Raw genomic sequence first — 23125 nt, 5'->3', positions numbered from 1 at the left:
AATGTAATGAAATTAACCAAATTATGGTATGTATGTATATGAATATACCAAGGTGAATTTCACCTTTAAATATATATATATATGGAAAGAGAGAGAGAGAGAGAGAGAGAGAGAGAGAGAGAGAGCAATAATTTAAAAAAATTGTAAATAAATAGGAGGAAGAACAGTACAGTAGAGAAAGGGGAATGGAGGAGGAAGGAAGGGAAAGAATGGGGAAGCACTGGAAACTGAAGTGGAACAAATTGTATTCCATGCTTGACTGATTATGTCAAAAGGAACCATGATATTACGAATCACTATAATGTGCTAATAAAAATATAAAAAGTACACTATGTTTCAGAAATATACTATTAGCATATTTTATTATCCTAATCAGAAAAAAAAATTGCATTTTAAGTTTTGCTAGTTCAACTTTTGACCTATTATTGATTTTGCCTGTTGTTTACTATTGTTGCTAAAATCTTTTATAAACTTAGGTACTCATGAGAATCAAAGATATTTCAACTTTATTAAATTCTTGTTTGAGTAACTAAAGTAAAAATTCCTTTATATGGATGTTAGTTAAGATTTCTGTTGCTTTAACAAAATACCTGAGAAAAACAACTTACAGGAGGAAGGGTTTATTTTGGCTCACCATTAAAGAGGTTTCAGTCCATGGCTGCTTGGCCTTGTTGCTTTGGGCCTATAATAAGGTAGAACATCATGGTGGGAGCATTTAGTAGTGCAAACCCCCATCACCTCTTGGCATCCAGGAAGGAAAGTCAGAGAAAGGAGTGGACAGACTCCAATATACCCTTTCAAGGGCATGCTGCCAGTGATCTAATTCCTTCCATTAGGCTCACTTCCTAAAAGTTCCACCACCTAATGATAGCACCATAAGGAGGTCACTAAGCAAACTTTCAACTCATGAATTTTGGGACCATTTAAGATGTTAAACTATAAAAACATTTTTCATTTTTAATGAAAACTATATAACCTTTGAAGTATATAATGTAGAATTATATAACTTGTACTGATAATTTAAAGTACCATTTAAAAAAAATTGTGGAAAAAAGGCAAACAAATCACCCATAAAATGGTTTATTTTTTTCAAGATTTATCATAGACCTTAGTAATATTGAGTTAATATGCCCTCCAAATATTATAAAATTTCTAAAAAGTAAATGCCAATTTAATTTTGCAAAATTAAACATATGAAGAATAAATTTTTAAGATACTAATGGAATGATCTTTGTGTGTAAATTCATAAGACAAACTGTAGGTATGAGAATGGTGAAGATACCAGGGACAGTGGCACACACCTGTCATCTCAGAAACTCAGGAACCTAAGGCAGGAAAATAGCAAGTTCAAGACCCTCAGCAACTTAGCAAGACCATCCTGTAGTGATACATCATACCAATGTTTACAGCAGCACAGTTCACAATAGCCAAGTTATGGAACCAGCTTAGTTGTCCCTCAATAGACAACTGTATTATGAAAATGTGACATATATACACAATGGAGTTTTATTCAGCCATAAAGAAAAATGAAATTATGTTGTTTGCTGGTAAACGGATGAAACTGGAGACTAGTTCAGTGTGAAATAAGGCAAAATCAGAAATTCAAGGATTAAATGTTTCCCTTTACATGCAAAAGCTCCAGCAAAATAAGGAATTTAAAGAAGGGGTGGGGAACTCTTAATAATAGAAGGGAGACCCATGGAGTCGAGGAAGGGGAATGACGGGGAAGAAGGAAGGATGGGAAAGGGGAGGAACAGCAAAATGGAATTAACCAAACTATGACATGTATATCTGTAAACATATCACAATGAATTGTACTTTTATGTATGAGTGTGGCGAGTCAAAGATAGTACCTCTTGGTACCAAAAAATAGTATATACTAAACTTGCCTTTTTTACATTCACTTGTAACCCCGAATAGAAAACAATTAGGAAATTGATATGATAAAGTTGGACACATTTCTTAGATGATCAAAGAATTAAAGCAAAAAGATTTAAATTTCAAAGGAGAAGTATTAATTTGGGTTAGCGGCTACTGGAAGTCTTGAAGAAATTTGAAGAAATGTTTAGCAAGTGCTTTTAATTCTTCTTTTTCTTCTTCTTTTCTTTAGTTCTCTTTTCTTTCTTTTAAGCTCTGCAGGGGGATAGAGTCTGATTGGCCAGTTTAGAGTTAAAGACACCAAGGCAAAAGAGATTTCATTCTAAGCTTGACCCTCTTTTATGAACTTAGAAAAGTAAATTCACCATACTTACCTTCCATTTTCCACGTGTAAAATGAAAACACCATTAGAAAATAAAATTCTTATAAGCTCCCCCATGCTATCAATCTCTGAATATAGATAACACATTGGGTGTGTCCAGTTATATGCATCACTTCTTACTACCACTAACAATTGTGTTGGAATCTAGGATTTGAAAGGATAATAAAAAGGCACTGAGCAAGGGAAGTCAGCCTGAGGCAATTCTTGCTTTTTACAGAGCTCTCAGTTAAAGGGCTTCTACACAGTATGCAATTTGCAAAATCTTTGCTTCTGCATTTATGTGTCCTCTCTTTATGTGAAGCTATAGCCACGGCAAAGTTCTTGCTTTTATTTGTTAAAAATAATTTGCTTTCAAAGGCTACAGTTCCAATATTACTTAAACTATTTTAAAGGTGGGAACTGGATTAAAAGTATAATCAGCAATTTAAAATGACCAAGTAGATCTCTGATGCAAACCAACCCTTCAAAAGGTACCCCTTTAAAAAATCTAGGTCAAAAGTTACTCCAGCAATCACTAGAAATGTTTAACATTCTCCCCTCAGGACAAGATTAAAAAAATGGATTAATAATGCTAAGAGCACTTGACTTTACTTTTGCAAGTAAATGGGGTTAGTGTCAAAACAATTTAACAAATGGAATTTCAGTTTCACTGGAAAAGCTAGAATAACAAAGCCCCACAAATAATGTTTAAATTGTGAATAATGAAGCATAGTACTGGCATAAAAACAAATAGGCCCAAGGAACAGAACAGAAACTTCAGAGATAAATCTGCACATTTATAGCTAACTGATTTTCCACAAAAGTGCCAAAAACACACAATTGTGGAATGATAGTCTTTTCAATAAATGTGCTTGAAAAACTGGGAATCCACATGAAAAACAATAAACTTAGACCTTTATCTCACACTACATACAAAATCAAATGGGTTAAAGCCTTAAATATAAGACCCCCAAACTATAAAACTACTAAATGATAATACGAGGAAATCTTTATGACATTGATCTGGGCAGTGATTTTTTTTTTTTTTGGGGGGGAGCATTTTTTGTTTTGTTTTGTTTTTGGATATGAACCCAAAAGAACAGAGAGCAAAAGCAAGACACACAAATGACAAATAGGCATTTGTATTGAAAAATGCTCAATATCACTAATAATCAAGAAAATGCAATGAAAACCAAAATCAGATATCACCTCATACATGTTAGAATGCATTTACAAAAAAGAGGAAAGATGATAAGAATAGAGAGTATGGACACAAGGCAACCCTTGCAGGCTGTTGTGTAAATTAGCAAAGCCACTGTGGAAAACAGGATGGAGGTTTCTCAAAAATAGAACTACCATAAGATCCACCAATTCCAGTACTAAAATATGCATAGAGACATCCACCCTGCCACGTTCTTTTAAGGGCTATTGATGAGAGACAAGATATGAAATCAACCTAAGCATTCATAAAGACATTAAAAGCTAACAAAACGTGGCACATATATACGATGGAATGCTACTCAGTTAGGAAAATGAAACCCTGTCATTTCTGACAACATGAATAAACCTGGAGGACATGATCTTAAGTGAAATAAGGCAGTCACAGAAAGATAAATGCCACATGATCTCACTTTATGTGTGGAATCTAAAGTTGATCATGCATCTCTAAGAGAAGAATGGTAGGGTAGCTGGTGTTGGGAATGGTTGGTGAGGGGTGGAGTGTCGGGAGATGTTGGCTAAAGGAGATAAACTTTTAGGAGTAATAATTTCAAGAGTTCTGTTGCACAACATGGAGACTGTATTTAAGTTATTCTTAAAAAATGTCAAATATTCTTATTAAAAAATGATAATTATGTGAGGTAATATATATGTTAAGTAGCTAGATGTACTTATTCCTCAATGTATATACTTCGAAACATCATGTTGTACACCACATACATAAAAAAATACATAAAATTTTATTAATTAAAATGTAATAAAATAATAACAATTTGTATATAACAAATTATAATAACAAATAAATAATTATTTGATGATAGAGCTTCTGGAATGTTTACAGCTGAAGCAATCACTACAATGTTTATTGACCATTAAATCTCAAAAAAAATTGGTAAATATTGGGAAGTCATGTGTATCAAATTATATATTTGGATTTACCTCAGTTGCTATTGTTTTATAAGCATCATGATACGAAAAAATAATCATTTAACTTACATGCCATGTTGTGAAAAATTGTTCATAATCACATTAATTTTTAGTTTTTAAGGGATAGACATGCTTTTGTTTCAAAAATTAAAAAATAAATTAATGAATAGAGCAGCAAATGATTGGAAAGAAGCAATGAGAAGACATTCTTACATCTATGGAAGAGAGTTCAGTGAAAAATATAAAGTAAGATGAAAGGGAAGACTACCTGCATTCTTGATGTTAAAATATACACTAAAAATTGACTCCCCAAATTCAGATCAGTGTGTATTTCAGTGATAAATAAATGTTTTATTCATTCTTGTCACTAAAGAGGGACTTGGAGAATTAAAGATCACATTCCTTAGGCCCAGGCATAATAGCTGCTCATAGATGCTATGGATTCCTGGAGTTCAATTATGGGGACTTTGACTACAAAGAGCAGGGATGTGGAAAAGGAAGAGAACAGAAAGCATCAGTTTTAGTGGGACCTCAGGCTGCACTTTGAATTTCTCTCATATCTCTCCTCTTCTGTATCTGGATGGGGTTCAGTCATTTCTATGCTTACAAAACTCCCAAATAGGTATTATACTGTCTTATTAATATTTAATTCTTCTTTCTCTTTCCTCTAAATTAGGAACCCATTGGAAGCTAGAGCTGTCCTTTATTGCTATATCCTAAGGACTCTGTACTGTGATCTGAATTTTTGTGTCCCCACAAAATTACCATATTAAAAGTTTGCCCTTGAGATGATAGTATTGGGGGAGGGCCCATGGTAAGCAATTAGGTTATGAAGGTGGAATTTTCAGGATTGAGATTTGAATACCCTTACAAAAGAGGCCCAGAAATTTCTCACCCTGTTAGCAATATGAAGGCACAGTAAAAAGATAGCCATCTATGAACCAGAAAAATGTTCTCACTAGACACCAAATCTGTGGGCACCATCATTTTGGGTTCCCTTGCCTATGTAAATGAGAGAAATAAGTTCCTATAACTTATAAATCATCCAGTTCATTGTATTTTGTTATGGTAGCATTTATAGTCTAAGACTCCCCGTGTAAGTCCTCATTTTTATACAGTAGAAATATCTACTGAACGAATACATTTCACCTTCTAGAATGTGGGCTCCATAAGAGTCTAACCTTTGACTTCCAGTTTGCTGCTGTATCCTCCATTTCTAGAAATGCTTGTGTACATGGCAGATCCTTAGTAAATATTTCTTAAATGAATAAATAAAACAATTAAGCAGTGCTCTCCTTTGAAAATAGGCTTGTGATTCAAGCAGCTAAAATAGACTGGGTTCAAAGTAAACTACATCCCAAAATTTCTGGTTCAAAGATAAATTGATTAAGGTGATTAAGTGATTAAGGTGATTAAGTGCCAAATTATTGATTAAGTGCCAAAGTGGTTATTTGTTAAGCAGACCAAAGTAAAAGACATTGGCCTAGGGCTTTTTTTTTTTTTCATTTGGTATGGTAGACACAAGACCACTGTCTAATGGAATCTTGCATTTTGTAAGACAGTTTGAGCTTCAATTAATAAAACAATGACTAATTAAACACTCAATTAAAATGTATTTGTTGGATAAAAGTCACTTCTGGAAGACAATTTAATCCTTAATGCCTGCCATGAAATTTCCTGTATGTGTTCAGAGATAGACAATTAGTCTATTACAACATTATTAGGAATATATATGTTAGCATGAATAGACGAAAATTACCATGAACTCCTCAAATTCTCATGATGGAGACAATTTCTATGTCTGATCCCATGACACAAAATATATGGAATATCATGCTCTTTGCAAAAAGGGAACAGACTTTCATTCTTACTATAATAAATTAGTAAGTTGTTTTTATTTCAAATGGTTGATGTTATTCACTATGTGGGTATAAATTGATCTTGATCAATCACTTGTATAAACAGGAAACTATAATCCCTACCTTTCTCATGGGACTCCAGAAGAAAGGACACACTTTTATGGAACAGATAGAACTAACAAATCGTGCCCCCAGAAAATGTCTGTGGTAGAAGGGGAGTGCATTTACAGTAAGCAGGAGGCATCCTGCAGGACTGGGAAGTTGAGTCTTAATGTTTGGGTTATTTACCAGCAAAATATATTCAGTTTCCTTTCTGTGATGAGAAATACACAAGAGAAAAATGTAATAATGCACTGTCAGACTCTCTGTCTTAATACACACTTCCCTGTGTTTATTTCTTCTCCAAGTCCATCTTCAAAGAAATGGGAATATACTTTAAAAAATCAATCTCTAATAATACGAGGACTATGAAGGTACTTGGGAATTTGGCTAAGCACTTGGGGTATTTAAATATGAAAAGAAACTGTGACTTGATTTCTGTTTTTGTTCCAATATTGTATCTAGAAAAATCTACAAGAACTAAGTATGTTTATCCTTTCCCAAACTTGTTAGTATCCATATGAAACAGAAAGGACATGCTTTCTTCCTTCAAGCAGAGTTCCCCCATTTCATGTTTTTCAAAACTAAGAGAAAGTAATTCTGAGATAAGCTTGAAATACTTAGTTCTACATTTTTGGTGGTGGTGATGGTGGTGGTGGTAGTAATGGTTTGTTAGTTGATTTTCTGGTTTTTAGTTTTTGTTTTTGTTTCCCTGAAGCAAGGTTTCAAAACAGAAAAATACTGTTATAGGGTAACAAATTTAGTGTCAGAACAGGTGTATTGTTGGCCAACAATAGGTTAGGAATCAAGTTACAGTTCAGTTGCAGAAATATCATTTTGCAAGTGTGGTTTAATCATCTGTGAAACACGTTTCAATACCTAACCAAAAAATGCTCGTATTTGAACTTCTTCAGATTATTAGAAATGATCAATGTGGTATGTGCCATAGCAGTGAAATACAACATAAATGATGAAGCAGATACCTATATCAGCCTAATTAAAACTTTCATATTTACTTTATTTGCTTTAGGCAACTGAAGATGTCTGACATCCAAAGATACAGAAGGAAAAGTTGAGATAAATATAATTCTGATAAACAACTTCTGATTCAATTACAAATGTGTATTGAGTTTAAATCCTGTACCCAAAACTTCTTAAAAGCAGAAACGAAAGTTACAACTCTTCTCCTCAGGATTTCAATTGTGAATCCTTGAATAGAATTCAAACGCACCTCTAAGGTATTCTATTACATTGTCTCGCTTAAACATAGAGATAAAATCATATTAACATATTTTATTTATTTAAAATGCATACATGCACATTTTTCTATAAAATCACTAATTTCCAACAACTAATGATTATCAATAAGCAGTAAATGAAGACATTGCCTCTATGTTGGTAGAAATTTTATAAAGGGGTTATCAAATTGTCAAACAACAGAAAATTTTTTTCTTCTGGCAAGGTAATGGCAAACAGTACTATCAAAGCAAAAATCGTTCTGGATAAAGTTTATTAGGCAAGGGGAATTTTTAGAAAGATTATGACAATAGGCAACATATTTTTTTTAAAAATTAACATCTCAAAGGAGGAGAGAAAGAAATCATAATTGCAAGTTTTCTAAAATAAATGCTCTAAAGAAAGGGGATCAGGGGCTCCTATGGTTTAGGCCATCTGGACTCTGCAAGGGTCAGGATGAGAGGGAGATCAAGAAACTAGAGGCAAAAGAAGACTATCTAAAGCTTTGTCAAGCTTGGGGAAAAATTATGGCTCTCTTGATCAGTCATAATGCTAAAATATGTAATAAATAAAGTATCAATATAAAATAAAATGTATAACCACATGTAGGTATAATTTACCATATCATGTTATCATTGAAGTGTTAGTCAATTTATCATTAAAAACGATACATTCTTTTTCCTTATGTCTCTCTGCCTTGCTTTCACTGCTTATGTTATGGGATCCTAGCCAGAAGCCTGATTCTAGGGATTGAACAAATTGGGTATACAACTCACCTCAAAAACCAAATAAAATAGGTAATGGTGAAAAACATGAAAGGAACTTTGATCAGTACAACTACTCTGGGAAGACAAGGGGACCTATGTCCTTAACCTTGTCTTGGAGGCACTGACAATGCCTTTGAGATTACATAGAAAGGAGAATGAGGGCAAGGATTGGGGGTTACATAACGAGGAGATTTTCATTAGCAACCAAAGCAGATGATTTTGATAAGTGTGGTCTGTCCATTATTATCCCAGCACTGGTCAGGTGAGACCTTCTCAGATAAGAAAGTTACTGTTATCTGGAACTGGGGAGGAGTGGTAGCTTCTGTTCATCCCAAGAAATTTATCTGAGCAGCCTTTGTTCTAGGAATCCGAGGTAGTTCAAAGCAACGGAGATAAGGGCAAGTGGAAGCAGAGAGGCCAAGTCTTTAATTCTGCTTGTAACTACCTGCTGGATATTTATTTGCAGGCAAAAGTGAAGAGTCTAAGTCCTTGTTATACATAGACCAAAGGTTGGCCATCTAAGGTCTTCATCAAATCCTGATCATATATATATATTTTTTAAAGAAAAAGTTTTATCATAACACACTCATGCCTATTTGTTTGCTTATATCTAAGATTGTTTTGGAGTAGGACTACAGCGTTGAGCAAACATGACAGAGACAGTAGGGCCCACAAAGTATTTATTATCTGGTCCCTCACAGAAAAAGTTTTTTGCTGATCTGTTTTAGATCATCACATGTGTGACCAGGGACTTTGTCAAACCTGAGTTTTACAAATATAATATAACTCAATTTACCTGCATGTCACTTAATATCAAATAAGTGTAATGAATATTTTTATTCTTATTATTTATTTAGATTGAGAGATAAGAGAAATGTGAATGAGGTCTGATTCCCTTTTCAACTACCATATATTAACCATTTTTCTATATTAACATGACTGTGCTTCTTAGAATATAAAAAACATAGAAATGAAGGAATCTGACATCATTAGAAATAGTTTGTAATAAATTCAACTCGATCTTTTATTGAAATTCTTTCCAGATGCAGGTTGCTTTGATTGTTTTAACCTCAAATGACTTGGAAAGAACAGCTCATTTACTTTATACTGTTAATCACAGTTTCATTTTAATCGCACTCAAATTTTATACTAGGTATTCTGCTGAATTATAACCATTGGCATGGGACAAAACAGATGGCAAAGTCACAGATTTCCTTATAGCTACACCATTACAAGGTAGGTTGCATGGAATGTGAGCCCTCGTTACTGGATATGGGCAAGCTAATGGACAATGACCATCAGTCAGAGATCTAATGACAGAGTTTCCAGATTTGACCTGGAGGTTAAATTCTTCATGTCTAAGAACCTGTTTCTCTTTATTATTTAGCATCAGGCACTCGGAAAACTGTAAAACACACAATTTCTCTATCACTACTTTTTAAAAACTCATTTATTCTTAAGTTATGCTATTTAGGAATGATAAATAGTGATTAAGTATTATGAACAATAAACTTTAAAGAGGAATACTGATTTGGGTTTGATTCACCTCTCATTAAAATTAATGATACTGATTATCTGGGCCAACATCTGTTCAATTCACATGTAAGTATGACCCTGTCATCAATAAAAAAGATAAATTATCTAATATATGCACATAGTTTATATATTATACATGGTAGATATGTGAACCAAATGCATGTACAAACTTGGACTAGATATCAGAATGTAAGTACAGGAAGTAATGACCCAGTTCTGGATCCTGACTGAGTTCCTCAGAAAGGGTTAGGAGTATCAAAGTCAATTCTATTTTACTGTACTTACTGAAGTGTTTGACTTCTATTAGTACTCAATAAATCTTTGTCCTACTGAAATAGGGACACTGAACTAAGTAACAAAGGGAGGATTAATTACTCTAATATTTGATACAAAATATTACGATGTTTCTGGATAGGTCATGACACTAACCTCCTGTATAACTTTGGATACTTCAGGGCTTTAGTTTCCTCAAATATCAAATCAGGTACTATTTCTTAAACATTAAAGTTGTGAGAAGCAACTGAAAGGATTGTTAAAACAGACTTCTGGGCTCCACCCTCAGAATTTCTGATTCAGGTAGAGAATTTGCTTTTTTCAAGGTCCTGGGTGCTGTGTATGCTGTCAAGGGACCACACTGTGAGAACAGAATCAAGGCGGAGGATGATGAGAGGGCATTACCAAATCCTCAGTGCCATATATATAGGAGCAGGTAGCCCGTATCAATCATACACAATAAACTGACCATCTTCTTAGGCAACGTTTCCTTTGAATTAGAAGTGAGATGAATGATCTCTCTCTCTCTCTCTCTCTCTCTCTTCCTTTTCTTTTTCTTTAGACTTCAACAGGGATTGCTCACCATGTAAGAGTTAGACAGTACTTACGTCATGGCTTGATAAATGGATTCAATTCCGTAGCGCATGGCAAATTCATCAACTATTTCTTGGGATGCATCATCAAAAAAAACCTTCCAGGCTTCATCCCCTTTGACCTCTGGGATTTTCACTCCACCATTATATTTCACTTCAGTTAAGTAATGGAACAGATTCTAAAAGCAAGTGGTTTTCAGTTGTTCAGTGACTCCTCAGAATAAGCTAGAAATATTTAACTATAACTTTCAGTAAAATAAACTTGCATTGCCATCTTTTCTAATGTTTCATCGACATCTAAAAGCAGAGGAAGAGCTTAGATTTTTATTTTAACTCACTTCACTTATTATTCAAAATATACCTTTACTTCTGCTTAGGACTGCAGAGAATCAATGATCCACATGTTTTGTACATACCCAACCATTTTCAGAAGGAAATAAATATGTTTGCATGTAAGCATAGGTACATGATAGAACATAATTTGCATTCATAGACTCTGAGTGCTCTGGAAGAATGTAATTTTGGCTACATTAATACAGAATGTAGTTGCATAATGATACCAATGGGCAATGAATTGAGGTTGAAAATGAATGTTTGAGAACTTAATAATGAAAAAAAATCAGTACCCTCAGGTTAGTTTTTGCTTCTAACAATTTCGGAACTACTGTATAGATGCAGCATGAATCAACTGAAGAAACTTTTCTTAGATTTCAGTTTTTCGGATTCTTGAACCACTAGAAAAGACTCTGAAAAGAGAAACACAATGCTGCTTCTCTGAACCCAAATATTCTCTGCCTATACTTTAAGGCAAGACTCCTCCATCATGCTAATTCAATGTATTTCTTTTTACTAGTCTGAAAACTAAATGACTTTTCTTGAAGGAATGAGATCACTAATTGGATTGAGGTGAAGAAGTTTAGGCCCTATGGCTAATCATTGTATAAAAGACAAGTGACTTTCTCATTCATTTTTACTTTAGTAAAATTGGGTGCAAATGCTTATATTTATCAAATATATATAGGTATAAATTTCATAGAAATATTTAGAAAAAATAGTATACAAGAAAAGCAAAACTGTCTTTCAAATGTTTTTTGTCACTAGGAGAGTATTTAAGCACTTTGAATATGGGGAATGATACGTTTCTCAGTTTCACCTTATCTTTTGTGATATTTGGGACAAGTATCATTTGGATCTAAGAAAGTCTTTAGTGTCACCTCAAACTAACTCCTCCAATGCAAAACATCCAATAGAAGCCCAAGGTTACTGGTCTGTTTATTTATACAGAGGCACATAGGAAACTGGCGAGTCTGCCCTTTAAAAAATCTGCATCATGGGCTTGTTCTGAAGTTTTGTTAGAGGAAAAATTCTTCAGGGTTAATACCTGGGATATACAGCACCTGAGCACGTTACCTGTTATAACAGAAAGTCAACTCTAGGAACTGCTCCACAAACACAATTCTATGTTTTCTTAAAACATAATACCATTTTATGACCCACAATCAAGATAACTTTCTTTTCTAGGTTTTATTCTTAATAAAATATAATTTACTTACCTCATGCAAACATGTGTACTGTACATGGTATGGAGCAACCTTCTCCTCTCCTTTTATCTCCACATTGATTTTCAATCGAATGGCCCCAGATACAGCTGACTTATCTGTCCGTTTCTCTGATAAAGCAAAAAAATCATATTTCTTATTCAAGTTTTCAAAAGCTTAAAAAAAGGTTTATGTGGCTAAAAATCTACTTTTCTAGGTCGGATTTGAGTAAATAGCCATGATTCCCCTAAATACAACTCAAAAGATTTGCTAGTTGTATCATTTTGCTTGTTAAACTGCCCTGTAGAAACAGAAAAAAGTCAATCAGAAGACACTACTCTTCTGATATAAATTTCTGTGTAATTGATCACTTTATACGATGAAATTAAATACAATATTTGCAATCAAAAGTAAGATGGCTAAAGTATAGTTTTTATTTTAGTTTGTTCTTTTCAAATTTGCATGTCAGTAAAGTGTATTTTAACATATGGTATATACATGGAGTATAAATTATTCTAATTAGGATTCCATTCCTGTGGTTGTACATGATGTAGAGTTTCACTGGTTGTGTATTCATATATGAACATAGAAAAGTTATGTCTGATTCATTCTATTCTTTCTTATTCTCATCCTCCTCCCTTCCCTTCATTCCCCTTTGTCTAATCACTAATGAAATATAATATTACATAGGAAATTATTTCACTTAAAAGCTCTCAGGCACCCTGGCACACACCTATAATCCCAGTGGCTCTGCAGGCTGAGGCAGGAGGATTCCAAGTTCAAAACCAGCCTCAGCAAAGGCAGGGTGCTAAACAGCTCAGTGAGACCCTGTTTCTAAATAAAATACAAAACTAGGGTTGGGGACATAGCTCAGTGGTGTGCCCCTGAGTTCAGTCTCCAGTACCAGGGTGGGTGAAAAGCTCTTACTTCTCAGTTTCTTCTTTCTGGGCTTGAAAAGATAGTCAAAGTTTTGGTTAACTACAACAAAAATCAGTTGACACTTTCCACTGTCAGTAATTCGTAAGACCTACAGTCTGTCTATAATCTGTGTTTATTTATAATACTGGGTTAATAGCTTGTTTGAATGGCTTCAACATATAATGAATTGAGTTAAATAATGTATGTGTATGAGCATGTACAATATGAACTGATTGATAGGTTTGAAAAAAATAAAGTCTTAGTCACAAAATTTCTAGTGTGTGAATCTAAGTGGGGACCTATATGATACCTATTTCATAGACAAAATATGAAGCGGCATGCCAACCCACTTCACGAATGAAAAATAGGATCTAAGTAAGGTAGCACCAAGTCAGTGGTAGAGACATACTTATCTTTTTAGTTCAATCTCCAGTACCGGGGGCGGGGGTACTTATCTCAACATACTTATTTTTTTAGCTACACAAGATGGAGTTAAATCAAGAGAACTCCTTTCTCATTGTAGAATGCCTGCTGATTTCTCATCCTTATCATTCAATAGTCCTTCTGTTGTGAAGATCCTTCTCTTAGTGCCAGGATCATGATAGTTTTTTCCTACTGGCTGAGAACTGGTTGATTCTCAACAAATACTAAAGTTCTCTACTGGTGTTTAGAGAAATGGAAGTCCTGGAATCTTCTTGCCATCCACTTCTTCCAGAGCTCCAGGGGAGCTTTCTGGGTCTTTGATTCTTAACTATCATTATCCCATCAGATCCACGGGAAGCCCTTGGACACCCAGAACTTTTGGCCAAGTCTCATTTTGGTGAAATGAATTCTAAGTCATGAAGAAGGAAGAAAGGTGTACAAAGAATGAAGAGATTGAAACTACTGAGAGATTTTACAAAGTGCTAAGAAAAATGAAACCTGTTTCTCTTTCTCCACCTTCTCCCTCCCTGAGATTACATATCAACAATAAGGGATCAGCAATGAGGGAACAAAAGAACTTCCTGAGGGTGACTGGGCAGAGGAGGTTGTGTTACATGACATAATCCACTCATAGACTAAAGAACAGTTCCAGCATGAAAACTGGATGGCTGATTTCACTAATAGCACATTCATATTCCTTAGCAAACTGAACATATTCTCATATGTTTTGCCAAAAGAACAAATTAGGGAGTTTTAGTCTGATTTATAACTTCACTGCCTCAACTCAAGGGCATGCTGTTACTACAGAAAAATAAAAGTCCACATGTACACGTAAGCCTCTTAAATAAAAATATAATTTATAACTATTGCACCCAGTTAATGGTCTGAAATTTACCCTTACTTAACATCTGCTTTCATATATAAAGTCACTTAATAATTTAGACAAGATGTAGTAGGATGCTCACTATAACTTAGATTTAAAATGTTACCCCAATAATGTAGAAATAACAATTTCTTTAAGGAGGATTTCGAAAATATTTTTAACGGTAATGGTTTAGCTTGAATGAAGTATAGCTTGAATTGTTTGTGTCCAGATAGGTTAAATTTCTTTAAATTATTATATAATTTAGAGCTTTGTTAATTCTATGACATTCTTCCTTTACTTTGTCAACTATTATGTAACTCAGTTAGCATGCTTTAAAGAGCTAAAATCACATTTTAATTTGCCAAAGTAAATGGGTATCGTGGGTGGTAACTTTTTGTAACCCTGGAACTATGTCAACTCTTTGATTCATGAGCAGCCAGTCCTCAAAAATTCAATTAAAGCATGTCAGAAAATATCAATAAAAGATCTTTGTATCATGTTCTTTGTAGAAACTGAGATAATCAATGTATTTTTACTATTATTAAACCATCAATGAAGATTCTAGGGTAATAGTCAAGCCTAGTAAAAGTCAAATTAAAACTTGTCTTTATTTATATAATAAAATTTAATTTAAAATTATGAAATAAACATATTCTCAATATCTTCATCATCAGAGTCATCACTGAATCCACATGAATACTTGACTTCATCAACTAAAGTGTTCTTTTATGTTATTGTTTGAGAGAAATCAAAAATGTATTTTTATTGCCAAAATTCCATTAATAAACCAGAAGAAACCAGTCAAACAGCACTAAGTCAAAACTAGATTATTTTCCCCCAAACATTGAGCAGAGGTTTCCGAAACCATGTTATGAATTACAGATGAAGAATTTTCTCTGAAGACATTCAGTCGGTTCTTTGAGTTTTCTCTTTTCATCTCCAATTTAAAATGTCTTTCAGTAATACTGAATTTGAATAAATAGTTACCTTTTAATTGCCAATAAACTACCCCACCTGAAAGTCCAACAGGATGATCTTTAGGCATTGCTTATTTTTATCTACATGGGAATATAATAGATGACATTCTGGAACTTTTTAAACTTGTTTTCAAGTAGATGTAAAGATAATCACCTAAGTTGTACCAGACATCCATTTCTCCACTCAATGTCCTTACTTCTACAATTGTTTGTCCCAGAAAATCATCTGACTCCTTTTTGAAATGTTGCTTGACTCTGGATTTAATGTCATCATCTTCGTCCCACACTCTGACTTTGATTCGATCTGTGGAGTTATGGCACTCACTGAAAATAAATGTGAATAAATTAGCAACCATTGAAAACAGTTCTAAGGGACATCTGATATTAGCACCTTATTGTAAATCTATCTAATTCAGAAAGACATAGCATATCACATGATAAATGAGATCATCCTACCATCCCACTGACCCATCCTACCATGGGATATTGTAGGTATATAGTGAACAAAAGTTTGATTAATTAAGTGATGTTATAAGCTAAAATCCTGTCTCCTACTGTTCTACTTCTTTTAATTCAACTAGATATGGTCAAATGTAGGACAGAACTTTGTTTTGTATATTTTCATTTGTGCCATGTTTCCTATTTGCAACAGTTATCTTGGACAACATATTCATGCTCAGAAAATTCTTTATCAAAAATATAAACCTGATTTTATTGCAATGGGCTTTGAGAAAGTTGACTTCACAGTAAAAAAAAATGATACAGTTATGTGCAGGTACTTGATAAAATAAAAATCCAAGTATACACACAGATAAGGTTAAATATGTTAAGTAACTTATTTCTGATTTTAGGAATTAACTGAGAAAAAATAAGAAGAAACTGCACATTCTAGTCCAATCTCATTTCTAGGCTTCCTCTACCTTCTTTTATTGAAGCAAATTACTTGGTATTGTCCACACATATTGTGGTCTTTCCTGACACTGTGATTTTTGTATATATTCTTCCCTATCCTTCTCTATTTGGTAAGCATTCTTTAAGAATCAGCTAGTCATGTGCTCTCTTCCCATTGCTTTTTGAACCAGTTAGTCATGTTCAGCTGTGTGCTTCCAAAACATTGTACATGTGTGTCCTGTTTAGAACTGGAGTCTTTAACTTGGTGTTTATGGATAGTCCTGGGCATTCCTGAACTTGGATTAAAAACAAGCAAACAAACCCATCATAATTTTTTTCAACTTTGAATAAAGGCAACAAATCCCAGCAATATTGTGTTATTAATGAAATTATAGTTATTTACATGTAACATTACAAATACTAGGAAACTATATATATATAAAATATATTATTATTTTGATTCTAAAGCCATATTTCAACATAATTGCTTTTCTTTTCAAATCTGTTTTTTATTTTATGCATTAAAAATACACTTAATTTTATAAAGAAATCCACAGCATTCACTAAACTGTGAAACAGGTTCATGGAAAAAAATTATTTAAAAACTCCTGACAGTAAAATAACTGTCCAATTTAACTTTGAGGCAAGATATGAGGACATATAATAAATAGTTGGAGTATAAATGCCTTGTGCAAATTGTAGTCCTAATAGTTCATCGTAATGAAGGAATTTTCTATACAGAATATTTTGGTGATTTCTGGAACATTTTTTGGTTGTCACAAACTTTGAGGGCACTATTGGCATTCAGTGAGCTAGGCCAGAGATTTAGACACCCTGTCATATGCAGGAGAATCTTTGTGAATTAAAATTTCCTACTAGGCATTAATTAAAGCAGAGTACCCATTAATAATGATCTCCGCTCAGGAACTAACTCTTTTACACAAAAACTTCAAGTGTTTTGCATGTTTTACTAGACACTGAAATTTCATGGAAACCAAAAGAGGATTTTTTTTTCCTTTTTGTGTTACTGTTCAGAACTTTACCAAAGTAAGGTTTTGTTCCATTTTGAGAAATTGTATCACCAATCTCGAAACTACTCAAGTATTTGAATCAAAGAAGATGTATTGGTCTGCTTATTCTTTCTAATTCTAAGAATAGGTTAAAAGCCTGTATTTACAAGATCAGCATCCATAATTCAATAGCTTTCCTATACTCCAACAGTTATTCAGTTGAGGAAGAAATCAAGAACACTGGCCCATTTACAAAAACCTAAAAAAAACCCCAACTACCTGGGAATTAATCTAAAGAGATATAATAGCTCTACAATGAAAATTATAGAACACTGAAGAAAGAAAATGAAGACCACCTTAGAAGATGGAAAGACAACTCATGTTTTTGGATAGGCAGAATTAATATTGTCAAAATGGTCATACTTCCAGAAGCAATATACAGATTCAATGCAATCCCCCATCAAAATGCCAATGACATTCTTCACAGAATTAGAAAAAAAATATTAACTTCATTTGGAAGAATAAGAAACCCAGAATAGCCAAAGCAATATTAAGCAAGAAAAGTGAAGCAGGAGGCATCATAATACCTGATCTGAAATTATCAGAGTTGTAGTTACAAAAACAGCATGATATTGGCACAAATGTAGACCTGAAGACCAATGGAATAGAAAAGAAGACAGAGACAAACCCACAAACCTATAGCAGTCTGATATTTGACAAAGGTGCCAAAAATGTATCTTGGAGAAAAGACAGCCTTTTTAACAAATGGTACTGGGAAAACTGAATAGCTATTTGTAGAAAAATAAAAGTAGGCCTCTAGCTTTCATCCAGCACAAAACTCAAATTGAAATGGATCGAAGACTTAGGAGTTAGGCTAGAAACCATAAAATTGCTAGAAGAAAACACAGGGTCAACACTCCATCATATAGGTGGTGGCACAGATTTCCTTAACAAGACCCCCAAAGTATAAGAAATAGAACCAACAATCAATAAATGGGATGCCATTAAACTAAAATCTTCTGCACAGCTAAGGAAACCATTAACAGCATGAAGAGAGAGCTCACAGAATGGGAGAAAATCTTGACCAGCTACTGCTCTGACAGGGGATTAATATCCAGAATATACAAGAACTCGAAAAGCTTAGCACTGAATAAAAAAAAAAAAAAAATAGCCCAATAAATAAGTGGGCAAAGGAACTAAACAGAAACTTCTCAATAGAAGAAACACAAAAGGCCAATAAATACACGAAAAATTGTTCAACATCTTGAGCAATTAGGGAAATGCAAATCAAAACTACACTAAGATTCCATTTCACTCCAGTCAAAATGGCAATGATCAAGAATACAAATAACAAGCTGGACCTGGTGGTGCACCCCTGTAATCCCAGTACCTTGGGAGACTGAGGTAGTAGGATCACAAGTTCAAAGCCAGCCTCAGCAAAAGTAAGGAACTAAGCAACTCAGTGAGAGCTTGTCTCTAAATAAAATACAAAATAAGACTGAAGATGTGGCTCAGTGGTCAAGTGCCCCTGAGTTCAATCCCGAGTACCCTCCCCTCCCCCCAAAAAAAGAATACAAATAACAATAAATGTTGGCAAGGCTGTGGGGAGAAAGGAACACTTGTACATTGTTGGTGGGACTGAAGACTAGTACTACTACTCTGGAAAGCAGCTTGGAGAGTCCTCAAAACACAGGGATGGAACCACCATGTGATTCAGGGATCCCACTCCTGAATATTTTCCCCAAATTCTAACATCACCATACTGTAGCAACACAGCTACGTCAGTGTTTATAGCAGCACGATTCACAACAGATAGATTATGGAATCAACCCAATGCCTGTAAATAGATGAATGGATTAAGAAATTGTGGTATACACACACACACACACACACACACACACACACACACACACACAATGGAGTTCTACTCAGCCATGAAAAAGAACGAAGTTATGGCATTTGCTGGTAAATGAATGGAAATAGAAAATTTCATGCTAAGTGAAATTAGCCAAACTCAGAAACTCAAAGGTCTAATGTTTTCTCTCATATTTGGAAGCTAGGGTAAAATAAAATAAAGGGGAGAGAACGATAAGATTATGTAAAGAACCAATCAAATACAAATTAATAGATAAGAGAAAGGAAGTCTAGTAGAGTAGCAGAAAGAGAAGGGGGACAGGAGGAAGGAAGAGAAAAGGGGGAGGGAAAGGGGAATTATGAACTGAAATAGATTTCCATGCATGTCTGAGTTCATTGGGATGAACCCAACTACTATGTGTAACTATAAAGACCTAACCAAATATTAATAAAAAGCCTGTATCAAACAGTCTATGTATTCTAGGGTAGTAGTCTCAGAGTTCTTACATATATCAAAATACATTTTAAGATACTTTTATTTTTCCTTTATATAAAAATTAGAACATTTTACTGATTTTTCAAATTATATATAGATGTGTATATATTTATATAGATATGATAAATTATGTTTTGTTTAGCATAAATGGGTTATTATGAACTATTTTATATAAAATATTTCATTGGTCCAATAGGGTTGAGAATTAGTAATGACTTTCTACCTGATTTAACTACACTGAATATCAGTGTCTTTAACTATAAAATGGGGGTATCATCTATCTTACAACATAATTATGGGAAAAAGGTGAGACAATATAATAGCATAGTGTCAAACACATAGTATTTGATTCATATTACCCATTATTTTAATGTTACTATTCCATAAGTTCTCTTTGAAGATAAAGCCTGTTTGTTTATATAGCTGTTCTTGACAATTATAGCAGGTATCTTTCAATAAATACACATTAAAAATTATAAATTTCATCATAATAAAATCCCTTTTATTATATTTTGAGGAAAATATGTTTTGTCATTCTCAGAAATGTGTTCATCAAAATAAATCTAAGTTTGAAAGTTATTTTATTAGTAAAATGTGGTGGTGGGAAAAGTGAGGTGGGAAGGATTGATTCAGGATACTGTGTTGATAGCAGGTGACAAAGACCACTGTCAACAAGGAGAACAATATGGATGACGATAGCCAGTTCTCACCCATCTACTTAGAATGCCAAGTAACTCCATAAAGACACACCTGAAATTGCTGTGACAAGAATAATTGTATGCCAAACTTTTGGATAATTCGCCCAAGAATTTATATTAAAAATGGCTAATATATTAATGTCTTTGCTATCAAAAAGAAAAAATAAAGTTTAGGTAGAAACTAAAACCCGGTTTCCAGTCTATTTTCTTAAGTGTTATCTTATAAAGAGATGAAATAAAATTTTAGAACAACAGGAAAATTTTAATTACCATTATTATAAACTTAACCCTTAAACCATTACAAAAGCAGAAAGATATCTCCTTTTTTCATCTTTTATTGTTGTATTAGGAGTAGAACCTAAAGGCACTCTAACACTGAACTACTTCTCTGTTTCTTTTTGTTTATGTATTTTTAACTTTTGAGACAGATTCTACTAAATTGCTGAGGTTGGTCTTGAACTTGGGATTCTCCTTCCTCAGCTTCTCCCATAGCTGGGATTGCAGGCATGTGCCACCCTAATTTTATGTCACCTTTTGATAAAATGCCTCAGCAGAGTTCATAAAAACCACAGGGGACAAGGATCTAATATATTTTTTACCTGTAAATAGGAAGTACAATGTATAGCAAGTTCTAGATAATAAATATTGGTAAACATTACTATCTGTTCCTTAACAAAATATCCTGTCTCATTTTGAAGAAAACAAATTTGAGGCTCTTGTTCTTCATGTAAAAGGCAATCTTTAAAATTGTCAAATATATATGTTTTATATTTATTTCTATTTGCTCATATACAATTAACATTTTTTTTTTCCTTATAAAGACAGCCAGGTCCTACATTCTTTTTTTTTCCCACAGAGCTATTTTGAGGACTATTTAAACAAAGCTGCCAACGTGTTTCATGTTTGTCATCAGAAACTTGTATTTTTATCTCCATAGAATAAAGACAATAGTGGGGCAGCTTGTTTCAAGTACTAGGAATTGCACGAGGGTTTTGTGATTAATACTAGAGATTTAGTTTAAGATGGTGTAAAGAGTCACCAAATAGGGATGCCCATCATCTCTCAGCATTCTGCTTCCTGTTTGATTGAATACTTCCTGAAGCTCCTCCTTTTTAAGAAGTTAGATAACCCACCTTCCTAGATTTCTTATAAGGTTCACATATTTTCTTTGGAGTCCAACGAGATGTGGCCTCAAATTGTGTAAAGTGATCAGTGGCCATATTCTAAGGACCTACTTTTTTCGCAACCATGGTGTGGAAGCTTTGGGACTTTGATATGGAATTTCTGGTATTTAGTCATGAGGGGCAAAAGTATTGATGAATGGTAGTCATGGTGTTTCTCCCAAAGAAACCACATTACATAATTGGACATTGTTCCTATATAGTAGCTTCAGCAACTGGCACTTTGACCTTTCTAGCAATTCTTGAACAATGTAATTGTCTATGAAATAATCTTTTTTTGCATAAAGTAACCAGAGTAGACTGTTGTTTGCCGCTGTGACTACTGTAATAAATTTTAAAGTATGAAGTAAGCTACAACTAAAACAACCTAAAATGTGGAATCGCCTCTGGAGGAGATAATGAGACAGATAGGAAAGATTTAATTACTGCAGGATGGAAAGACAATGCGTTTTGATATGCCAGAGCAGAAGAGCTGGTCAACCTTTTGCCTGCTATACCTATGATTTCCAATGACAGGCCAGCTAGGCATTTTCTTTAGTGAGAATGGTGGGAATAAAATCCAGAATGTTGGCATGTGCTTGTTAAATCTTGCTACTTTCAAATACCTACAGCAATAGAGATGCAAACTAGAGCCACAGTGTGAAAGGAGAGATGCAAGGGAGCACAACTGTACCAAAAGAGGTTCACTCTGCTCATGTCCTTCAATGTAAATTGACTGAGAATATCATAATTTAGAACCCTGCAGGGTTGATAAAAAGACTTTTTTTTTTTTTTTTCTGTATCCAAAAATATGCCTATATAAGCAGAGGTGACCAAGTGCAACTTCAAATAGAGAAAATCGTTACCCCAGACTTTTCTAGCACTTTCCTTTCCTGGGTCTCTAAATAACGATAAGGCAGAGTTTGGTAACAAAGAGCAAATTAAAGGTGTCTTCAACCTAGCATATTATTTTGCAGGGCCTGAAGCTACAACCATTAGGTTAAAGGAGAAGAATTTCAGCTAATAGCTTAGAGTTAAATTTTCCAGGTTTATGAGTCTATTCACTCATAAAATTGTTTTTAAAGCCCATCTCCTGGAAGCCTGGAAAATTTTCTGGGAAACATTATTGTCAAATGTTTGGCTATATTGTCAAATGTTTGGCTACAGCTGAACTTATTTTCCTGAGTCTCTGAACTCATAGCAATGAGAAGTGGGCTTCAAATGGAGTGTCTTCCTAACTAGGAAGATTATGTGCCCAGATTTCCTGGGAAGGTCCCCATTTGTGGGTATCATAAAGAACGTAATGCCTTTTAGTTATTTTTAGAGACTTTTTCATTTACTTTAATTTACACAGTACCCACCTTGAATGTAGGCACTAACAAAATAGGCATAGGAAGTCTATGCAGATGTGGATTCAAGGATCTGGAGGAAAATTAATAAAAGAAGTTCACCCAGAAAGAAGTACCAGGGCCTGCCAGACTAGTTACTCAAATAACCACTTCTGCTAGTGGGATCAAGAAGTACTGAGTATACCTGTTCAACAGAACT

The 23125-nt window shown here is 34.0% G+C and overlaps 1 protein-coding gene across 2 annotated transcripts in view; it reads right to left on the bottom strand.

Annotated features, from left to right (window-relative positions):
* UNC13C (unc-13 homolog C) overlaps positions 1-23125 on the bottom strand; it is an 869114-nt gene that overhangs the window by 307071 nt on the left and 538918 nt on the right. For both annotated transcript variants that reach the window (XM_079129872.1, XM_079129871.1), the window contains 3 exons: positions 15623-15792; positions 12301-12416; positions 10763-10926 (listed from right to left, as the gene is read on the bottom strand). In XM_079129872.1, coding sequence (XP_078985998.1) covers positions 10763-10926; positions 12301-12416; positions 15623-15792 — 450 coding nt within the window. The remainder of the gene's footprint in view (positions 1-10762; positions 10927-12300; positions 12417-15622; positions 15793-23125) is intronic.

Source organism: Sciurus vulgaris, assembly GCF_902686455.1.
Source record: "Sciurus vulgaris genome assembly, chromosome: 2".
Classification (NCBI taxonomy): Eukaryota; Metazoa; Chordata; class Mammalia; order Rodentia; family Sciuridae; genus Sciurus; species Sciurus vulgaris.
The sequence above is the reverse complement of the archived record's forward strand: the minus strand, read 5'-3'. Positions and strand labels throughout refer to the sequence as shown.